Source organism: Volvox carteri (assembly GCF_000143455.1).
Source record: "Volvox carteri f. nagariensis unplaced genomic scaffold VOLCAscaffold_149, whole genome shotgun sequence".
In the NCBI taxonomy this organism is placed as follows: domain Eukaryota; kingdom Viridiplantae; phylum Chlorophyta; class Chlorophyceae; order Chlamydomonadales; family Volvocaceae; genus Volvox; species Volvox carteri.
The window spans coordinates 64,452-74,398 of record NW_003307692.1 but is presented as its reverse complement, the minus strand read 5'-3'; the positions used below and the strand labels follow the sequence as shown (position 1 = coordinate 74,398).

Here is a 9,947-nt window from a genome sequence, read left to right as displayed (position 1 = left end):
TTCCCCCGCCTGTCAGTTCCAACCCCCAACCCCCCAACTACCAACCCCCAACCACCCGCAGCGGGGCCCCCAACCGCCGGGACCTACCTGCTGCTGGCGGCCCACTGCGAACCTGTCCGCGCACATCTCCGCACAGCTGCCCATGTGGATGTTGCCGTACGGGTCCCACAGACCGTCCTTGACAAGACCGTCCACAACGGAGCCGTCGCCTGAACATCAGTGAACATCAACAACAGGAAACATCAGCACGACACAATAACAAAATATCATCAAAAAGAGCTACATCACCAGCGGCCCCCCCCTACTACCACCGCTACCACCGCACACATGGGCCCTCGCTCTGTCACTATGCCACAACAAACCTGCTCCCCTTCCTCACCCAACTAACCCACCTGCCCTGTCCTTCCCACGCCTTCGTCTTATTGCCCGCGGCGCCGCAGCGCCCAGCAACACCCGCAAACACCACCTCACAGCATCACCACCACCTACGCCGTTTCCCTCATCGCGGATCACTAAAACCACTAATCACAGCGCCTTTCACAGCACCAAGGGGCACATCGCTTTCTTTTGGCTTCTGGAGTACCTCTTTTTGACGCGAGCTTCTGCCGTCCGCATTGGCCTCCTTACCGAAGATTAAATCATTACACGAAACACGTACACGCAACCCCCCATATACACACACGCACGTACCAACCCCTTCCCCCCAGACACCCACCCAGTCTCAGGCCCTTCCTGGCCCCAGGCAGGTAATGTGGGGCGTTACTCATGCTCTCCATGCCGCCAGCCACAATGACGTCAGCAGAGCCTGAACGCAACCGGGTGTGGGGTTGGGGCCGGGGGGGGGGCCGGGGGGGGGGAGGGTTGCGCGGTGGGGATGAAACGGGGGTTGGACTTGGAGGAGACTCTTCCTCTTCCTCTTCGCCCCGCACTCTTCTAACCACCCAGCCACCGAACCCTAACGACAAACGACTAACAACCTATTCCGCCGCGGAAACCTCACCCGCCATGATCGCCTGTGCCGCCAGCATCACCGCCTTCAGCCCCGAGGAGCATACCTTGTTCACCAGCGTGCAGGGGGTGCTGGGGGGGAGCCCGGCACCGAGGGCCGCCTGGGTGGCGGGAGCCTGATTCCGCAGGGGGAGGGAAAGGAGGTGTGGGGGGGTTGAAAACCCACACGCTCACACTTGGTGGGCGAGGAAAAGGGTGAAACGCACAAGGGGGTTGTCGGTGACGTGTCCAATCGATGCGGGCTTATATCTGTCTGAGGATTTGACAGCAGCAGACAGCACCTGCAGCAGCAGGAGGGTCGCACCTGGCCGAGGTTCGCGGATATAACATTGCCAAAGATGACCTCATCGACATCTTCCGGCCGCACACCAGCCCGCTCAAGGGCTCCTAAAAGTGGAACAGGGGCACCATGATATCATCCTAGATTTGTTGAGGAGGTAAGGACACCAAAGGTAGAGGAAATAATAGAATTCTGTCGAGTTCATAAAGTTCTTACTAAGAGGCAGATTCTATCGTTGGCTGCATAAGCGTGACACAGGACGGGCGTGAGTTAGGGCATCAACTAGTCTACGGGTTGAAATAAGCCTGACATACTTTCATGAGATCGTAAGGGCATGCAGTCAATTCCACTCAGCCAATCCATTATAAGAGTAGAGAAACGTCGGCACCGCCTAACTGTTCCGGTACTGTCACAAGCTGTAATTCGATCAAGAAAGGTGCTTTACTTCTCTCTGGGATTGCAAACACATTTCAGTAGCCACAGCGCAAGGCTCACCGCGTATAGCAAACGCCCCAAGCTCCATTGCGGTATAAGATGACAAAGCTCCCTGGAAGGCACCTAAGGGTGTCCTTACAGCGCTAACAATGCAAGGAGTCCGTGGCGTTAGGGCCGCCATGTTTTCCGACATTAGGGCACCAGGTGGGTTGCAGAGCGCGGCGACCAACTGCAAATCGAGTGGTTACCGCAGAGCTTGGTAACACGTTTATGTTCACGTACATACTCCAGAGGGTAAAGTTCCCAATTACTCATACCTCAAAGGTCACGTCCTGCCCTCGGACTTGTGTCTCATTCCGACCGTTGGTTCGGTAAACATCTGTACCTGCCTGCATGTCACGAACATAACGCACTTTGCAACTTGTATGCTTGTCCCCAATCCAGTACTGAAGGGATTACGCTTGCTTGTAAACTGAAAGCGCCAAATCCTCGAACTGACAGTTGTCCAAAAACACCTTTCTTCCTTTCTCTTATAAATAGCTCGATTCGTTAACGAACATCTTTCGTATTCCTCAGTTTCACTGCCTACCCCCGGGGTAATTGACCTTGAAAGCCGCAAGAGTGACTTCAACCAGGGTTAGGTCCAAACCTCACCCAGCCAAGCGTCAACGAACATGGGCAAAAAGAAGGCGTTCATCAACAAAAAAAAAGCCGTCACCTACAGCTTGGTTTACCGTGACCCCTCCGAAGACCCGGACGGCGAGGATGGCGGCCAACGCGTCCTCGCGCCTGTCGGAGGCCCTCGCGGGCTGCATCATACATCAGACGATTATTCCGATACCTACGAGTACGAGGACTCGGTGTATGACTCAGAATACACCTTCTCCATGTCCAGGTACGGTGCGATGCCATGCGGATTGTTGCAGCTACGCCGCCACTGCTATCCACCAGCCAGTCGTGCAACTATGGTGATAACAAACAAGCCTTTCGACGAGACACAAGGACCAGTTTCCATAGAATGGGGAAAGGGGACAGGGAATAGCCCCCGGGATAGTCCACGAGAAGTAAAAGAACAAAGGACAACCTTCCCGAAACTCTCCCCCTCACACACATCCCTCCGCCAAGCCACCAAAACAGGTCTCCGCCAAGCCTTCCTCGCAGAAAACCCCCACTTCAAGCCGCCCCGCCCCTCCCCTCCATTTTCAATTTCCACGTCTTTTTCCGCACCCAAAGCCAAGTCCAATCCCACCCCACACGCACCCAAACACGTCCCTTCCCTAACTAACCGCCACCCCGCTGAGCCGCAGGAGCGCCGCTGCCCACCATGACGAGTCGTACACGCTGAGTGAAGAGCGCCGTCGGGAGCTGCTGGCCCTGGGTTTTCCCGACGACGGGTATGACTACCTGAGGCATCTACGCGACCTCGGACGGGGCAACCAGCAACAGTTTCCCCACCGGGGGGGAGCAGCAGCAGCAGCAGCAGCGGGGGGAGGACGGGTAAGACTAGCGGGCAGTCTAGCTGCTTGCCTAGCTGCGAGGAGATGATAGATAAGGACCCCAAAGCGGCGGAAGCCGGGGGGGGTCCCAGGGGGGGGATATCGGTAGACCTTACACAGCTGGCAGTGTGTGTGTATTGAAAAGGGGGAAATAGGTGTGATGTAAGGTGGGGAGAGGCCGGGTAAGCAGTACTAACGTGTACGTGCAGGGGCCTCCCTCGAAAGTTGTGTGTGTGGGGGGAAGATCTGCGGTGTCAGACCAGGAAACGGCAGGGCAACAACGGACTTCCCCTCTCCCCCTCTCTTGCCCTGGCAGCAGCTTCACTCGTTTGTGGTTCGTCTATCCCCCTCCCCCCCTCTCCCTTTCGGTCAGTTCTACTCCTGGTACAATTTTGCCCTGGCAGCAGCTTCACTCGTTTGTGGTTCGTCTTTCCCCCCCTCTTCCCCTCTTCGTCACCTACCCTCACCTGCCATCATCTCATCGCTATCGCCGATCCATATACCAGAGGTGAAGGGTGGAGGGAAAGAGGTGTGAAGAGGGAGGGGGACGGTTCTCTGCGCATAGAGGGGGAGGTTTCTCTGCGTAGTAGGCGAGAGCAGGCAGCGTCTGTCAGCTCCCTTGTGTCAACAGGTCCTTTGCTTTGTTTCACGCTGGAGCTCGTGGTGCGAGATAGTGCGGACAGATCACTCAGGTCAGCTGCTCACAACATCAGGCGTATAAAGGAAATTACCACAAACAGGGACTATCATTCAACCGATGGAAACCCTTATCACTCGCGCCTCCTCTGCCGCCGCCGCCGCCCTCTCTTCCTGCACATCAAGGGCAACTTCAATGTCGAGCACACGACGGCTGCCATCTGCCAGCGCTGCAGCTATCGACACCACATCGCGGAACACCGTAATCGCCATCACAGCACCCAACGAAGAGGAGCGACGCCACCTCCTCATCTTGTTGTACGACATCAGCTGTGCTGCAATCCCGCCCTCTCCGCACGGATATGGGGGAACCCAACACGCACTGAGCCGAGCCCTCCGCCCAGCCGTCTGCAAAAGGTTCATCATTTCTTCCCCCTCGCGTGTGTGGGGGGAGGGCGGCGACTAACCGGCTAACCCCATCTTTAAATCGTGTACAGGGAGGGCCGTATACACGCGGAAATACGCCCCAGAAGGGATGGGGGGATGAAGAAAATCACTCTCCAGCAATCTTCAGCACACAAAACACACCCAGCCACCTACCTGTGGACTTGAACATTCACAACGCCTGCACTGCCATGTATCATTACCACACTTTTCATTGAACGTCGTACAGGTCGGACATGGCTGAGCAGGTTTCCCACCACCACCCCCATGTCAGGCAGGTGCCAGCCGTCCTCACGTTCAACAACATGTGTCTCCTTGCGGCGGTACAAAAAAGCCACTTCGTTCCCTACAGCGCTCTCTCCACTTCGCTCTTTACGCAGCTATATCTCTCCTCTTCCTTGCATGCGGTCATGAGGGCACAGGGACTACGGTAGCAGCAGTGGACGTCGCGCTGAGATGCCGTCAAGTGTACGGCGTCCACACGTCCAGCTGCAATATCAACTCTCCAGCAAACCTACAGCTACAACAAGGAATCCTACTACTTGCCTTATTCTTACCAGATGAATTATTGCTATCCTGCCACATGGCACCCTGCTAATCTCGGCCCAAATGAATCCACCCTCCCATAACTCAATCAACTAAGGTTGCTCCCGTGTGCACCTTTCCGTGTGCGCCACCCAAACCCCATGCCTCACCCTTTCCATCTCGGTGCTCAGCTCAACCTCTAGTCGCATAACCCGCCAGGTGAGACCAGGCCCTAGCCGCGCTAATAGCTGCAGGGCCCCTGCATACAGCCGCGGCTAGCACCAACAGCCGCGGATGCAGCCGCTCTGCTGCCACTCTGCCTTACTCGCCAACGTCTTCGATAACACCCATCACCTGCCAGGCCTTTCGTTGCCTTCCCCCCATGCTCCGAGAGAGAGAGAGGCAGAAGTCAACTTGAGAAGAGTGGGAAGACAGTCGACAAGCAGTAAGCACAACCGTGTGCTGATCCCGTACATGCCTCATCACACGTGTACCATGAATGGGGACTGTGGGGCCTGCAGCTATGAGGACAGACATACACAGGTGGTGACATTGCACGAGCCCACCTGCTTACCTTGCTATCCGCGGGCTGCTCCATGGCCAACACGTCTTACAGTCATATCCCCGCAAGCCACTCGTGCGCCAGTGCGCCCCTAGCATCCAGCTCCCGGTTAGACAGTGCGCGCTTGAAGGCCACACCGCTGGCGCTGAGCTCGAAGGGCAGGTAGGCCAGAAGGCGGTGCGACACGAGGCAGAGGTCCGAAGCGCGCGTGTAGCGGCCATCCACCGAATCCAGGATGGGGTTGAACTCCGGCCACGTCGCCAGGGGAAAAGGTGACTGGCGGCAGTCCTGAGAGCTGTCAGCCCGCCCTGTTGGCACAGCGACCGCAACGTGGGCATTACTTTACCCCTCATCATGACGAACGGCAGGAGCAGGGGACAAAACGACAATACTGCGGGAAGGCCCGCTACCATAGACAGGAGACGACCCTGTGCCTGGAGGCTGTAACACTAATAGTAGTAATACATTCCAATTAAGTCGAGACCGACTCGTACATTTTCATTACTTCATCCAAAAATGACGGACAGCTCTTAAGTTCGGAAACATAGTATCTGAATTTATACAATGCAATGAGGGGCCATGGATGGTCATTGAAAGGTCACGCCTGTGAGTCAACGCGGCATAGCAGCGTATATGACTGTTCAAACACAGCAAAATATGCACAGGCCAACGAAAAACAGCAAAGCAGCAAAATTACTAAGAAATACTCTTAGTGACACTGTTGCTAACACTGTTGGGACACTGGTGCTAATGTCGGTCACACACCGGCGATGGTGAGTTTGTGAGTGGACTAGTTGTAACTTGCGGGGGAGTCTGGGGCCCCCGGAGGCCCCCCCAGCGCCTCACAGCTAGGTAGTAAACCGCACAAAACCCTGGAAATCTAATATTTGATGATAAGTAGAAAAGGGACCCTCAGGCCCTAAACGAAAAAAACACTGGGCTGTAATTGAAAAGCCACCCACCGGCATGCTCCAAATCCATCAGGATGAACCTATCCGCCACGTTGGGTGCTGAGCCTGGCACCATGATCACATTGCCCCAGTGAATGTCTCGGTGCACGAAGCCTGCACGAGGAAAATCATAAGGCCAGGGGTAGTGGTAGCGGTAGTGGTGAGCAGTAATACCAATAGCAAAAATAGTAATAGCAGCAATACCTGCCTCACCATCAGTGTATACACACACACACACCTGCTGCATGAGCGCCTCAATGCCAGTGAGCACGTCCCGAATCGCCTGCTTAAGGCTGGCCTCGCCCCCAGGCGGCCCGTACTGCGGCACACCGTGGGGCACCAAGTGCAGCACCAGCGTCCCGCCGTCCAGGCTGATGGCATCAGGTGTATGGAGACGTACAAGGTTTGGGCACTGCGCCAGCGTGGCATTGGTGTACAGCTCCTGTGAATGGGTCATGTAACCAGAGGTTTGCATGTCAGCATGCTATGTAGGACACCATGCTGACTGTTCAGGGCCCAGCAGGTGATGTGTACCTTGAGAAGGCTGAAATCGTTAACACCAGAATGCTGCTCCTCGAAATTATAGACACGCTTCTGTACAAAATCTGCAAGACATGTACATACGGCGGGTTTCATTAGGCCGAATTATGATGGCTGCCAGTGTCTACATGACTGGAACCCCGCAGCACCTTCAAAGAATCTGACGGTCCGGAGGAGCTCTCCACGGTAACCCATGGATTGAATCTCGCTTCCGAGGGCGACCGGAATCTTAGGCGAGTGTGGCGCGTACGATGCCAGCAGGCGCACGATGCAGTGCAAGGCTCGGATGCGCCCCAAGGGCGTGCTCAGATCGTAGAGACTGCTGATTGGGCTCAATTCAACTTTACCACTGGAAGAAAAAAAGAACACCGTCAGGCACAGGGGGCAGAAGTTTCCCTATGGACATGAGTGTAGGTGCATCTATGTATTGAGGAGTGACTGTAGACCATCTATTGTCAGGCAGATCTGTTGTACCATGGCACGTTCTGTAGACCAACCTATACAATAAACATATGTTACGATCAATTTCTCAGTGCTATCTATTGTAGGATGACCCTGTCCGACATCGTCTAGAGCCCTCATACTTCATCCATACCTGTTCCGGATGGAAAAAAACTGGAGCATGGTACCAGCAGCCGCGTAGGCTATCATGCACGGCATGCTGACGCCAGGCAGCAGCTCTGGCACCCTGGTGGGGTGAACATGACAAGCATCAGACCAGCCCCACGGCTCTCATACCAGCTGTTGTGCTTGCACTACCACGTACCACGTGCGTGCCATCTTGTCCGATAGCTCTTTAATAGCCACCTGTAAACATGTGGCAGAAAGGAAAGGAGCAGGGGTCAAGGGGCTCAGGGGCGCTACAGGGTTATGCTAACTTTGCTTGCATATGCCTGCCCAGGTTAAGTCCTACCGGCATGCCTGATGCCGATGCCTTATCCTCGCCCTTAAATACTAGGGCGTTATTTATCCAGCAGACGTAGTCAGGCCGTTTCCGTTGAACTGTGGTTATAGGGGGCGATGAGGCACACGGACATCACCAGGAGTGCGGGGCCGTGAAACAGATCAGTGCAGCAACCAGAACTCTCATTGTGGGTGACTATGGCGCCAAAGCTTTGCACTATTGACCCGAAAATATGTGGGGTGGTTAATGGGGACATCAGGACATCAAAGGGGAAAAGGGGAAGTAGTCGAGAAAGGTTTCGTTGCACCCCTCTTCACAGCAGTCCACCAACCTACCTGTGGCACCAGATGTGTCCTTCACGTTGCGGTCCTGAGACATGTTCAGGTTGAGGGCACGTGCGGCGAGCTCAAGCGGCATATCCACGACATGCGCAACCTGGAAGGCAGTTTTATACTCTGATGTGCCGCCTGCAGATCCCCCGATGAGTGCCAATTCGACAACGGTCGACAGAGCATGTGCAGTTTAACGGCATCTTCGTCCAGGGTGATGTAGTCCGTGATGTCGGCATTCTGCTGGATGATGCCAAGCCTTTTGTGCACTGGCAGCTTCCGAGCCAAGGGCCCTTCCAGGAAGCTTTGGAGGTCTGTTGCAGCCGGCACAGAGCCCAGTGATAGCCGTGATGACAGTGGTGGCAGCATCTCCCGGATGTAGCGGTAACTTGTGTCGGTTTCATAATTAGCTGCAGATAGAGCACAACATGGCATTAGCACTCAATCCCTGCTTACAAAGGCAATACGCAGCATTACGGGCCTCATATATTGCACTCACCGCTGGCTCCAACTTCCACCACACCTGCAGATGGGGGAGGATCAGGGAACCCAAGCCAATGCATGTTAGATCCGATATTTAATATATTACCCAGCCACCTCATTGCAGGTACAGCTGCCTGGGTTTATCCCCCTTGTAACACATTACCGCCCTCTCCTATCCAGATCCAGAGTATGTTGACTCATCGCAACTCAGTTATCCCGTTTGGGTGCTAGTCTGGGCCGATAGTGCGGTGTTTCCTTTTCTCCACGGCTTTTAGGCGTTCAGGTAATGCCCTTGGGCCTTCGGCTCGTATGGGTAGTTTTACAGGTATGGGGTCATGCAACCCCCAACCATGTAACACACACACACACACACACACACACACACACACACACACACACACACACACACACACACACACACACACACACACACACACACAGATCCAGAGTAATCATATATAGCATCACCCAGAGAGAGGCCGCATATGTATGTGTAGGAACTAATTCCCCGGGTTTTCCCTAGGTTATGATTACCAAGGAATCAGCCCGTTTTTGTTGTCGTGCGGGCAGTGGGGGTATGGGATGGTGTCCCTCGTGCGGGATCGGGGGGCACTTTTCCGTCTGTCTAGAAGTCTTCACCGTTGCTAGTGTATCACGGGTTTTTCGGATTCGTGCATTTTCGTGCAATATGGAAGGGGCTGTCTGAAACTGGTACTGATAAAACAACTAACTTATACTGCAGTAAAGCTAATATAGCCCATATAGATAACGGAATGTACAGTAGGGACACTGCAAGGGGACGCGCAAGCCACCAGCTACAGTAACCTACAGCATATTTACTGAGCCCGAAACAGATCTCAGCTAACGTGTTGCGACTGGTGGCGGCCCTCATGTCGTACGGGCCGTACTGCTTCTGTCGTAGGTGGCGCTGACTATGTGGGAGCATCTGAGGTCCAACGCCAGCACGCCCTCCACCGTCATAGACCCGGCGGGAGGAGCGCAGCTGGGGCACAGTCAGGGCCGCGGCGGCGGCTGTGCGCCGAGGGGCAAGCGGCGGCGGCTGCTGGGTGCGGTAGTACACGGCGGCGGCGGCGGCGCTGTCGTCGGGGTGGACGGGCAGCAGCAGCAGCAGCCGCCGCCGGAGCAGCAGGTGGAGGAGGAGGCGGAGGAGAGCGTTGCTGATGACAGTGGTAGCAACAGCGATTGAGGGGCGGTTGAGGGATCCGGATGCGGTCTTCGGAAATAAATCTCCGCAGCATGTCTCCTCTTCGCGTCGTACGTACATGGTGGCCGTACAACATGGTGCCCATGTGGGTCAGTGGGCAGCAGTCAGTTGACGGTTGTCGGGTACTATT

At 55.3% G+C, this 9,947-nt stretch overlaps 3 protein-coding genes across 3 annotated transcripts; 1 reads left to right on the top strand and 2 right to left on the bottom strand.

Annotated features, from left to right (window-relative positions):
- Positions 1-12: 12 nt before the first annotated feature.
- On the bottom strand, positions 13-2,088 carry VOLCADRAFT_84843 (uncharacterized protein; the record flags this gene model as incomplete). Its single annotated transcript, XM_002959266.1, has 5 exons — positions 1,784-2,088; positions 1,313-1,395; positions 1,001-1,124; positions 716-805; positions 13-209 (listed from the first exon to the last, which is right to left on the bottom strand). The coding sequence occupies exons 1-5, from the start codon at positions 1,914-1,916 to the stop codon at positions 13-15; spliced, it is 627 nt and encodes a 208-aa protein (XP_002959312.1). The 5' UTR covers positions 1,917-2,088.
- Positions 2,089-2,397: 309 nt separating this feature from the next.
- Positions 2,398-4,121, top strand: VOLCADRAFT_100746 (uncharacterized protein; the record flags this gene model as incomplete). Its single annotated transcript, XM_002959267.1, has 4 exons — positions 2,398-2,618; positions 3,031-3,220; positions 3,536-3,587; positions 4,042-4,121. 4 exons carry the CDS (start codon positions 2,398-2,400, stop codon positions 4,119-4,121), a joined length of 543 nt encoding a protein of 180 aa, XP_002959313.1.
- A 1,319-nt stretch (positions 4,122-5,440) lies between these two features.
- Positions 5,441-9,048, bottom strand: VOLCADRAFT_108556 (uncharacterized protein; the record flags this gene model as incomplete). The annotated part of the gene is made up of 12 exons (XM_002959265.1): positions 5,441-5,694; positions 6,349-6,450; positions 6,575-6,778; positions 6,871-6,941; positions 7,026-7,225; positions 7,472-7,564; positions 7,643-7,683; positions 7,790-7,878; positions 8,116-8,149; positions 8,308-8,519; positions 8,609-8,632; positions 8,982-9,048. The coding sequence occupies 11 exons, from the start codon at positions 9,046-9,048 to the stop codon at positions 6,415-6,417; spliced, it is 1,071 nt and encodes a 356-aa protein (XP_002959311.1). The 3' UTR covers positions 5,441-5,694; positions 6,349-6,414.
- Between the last annotated feature and the right edge of the window lie 899 nt (positions 9,049-9,947).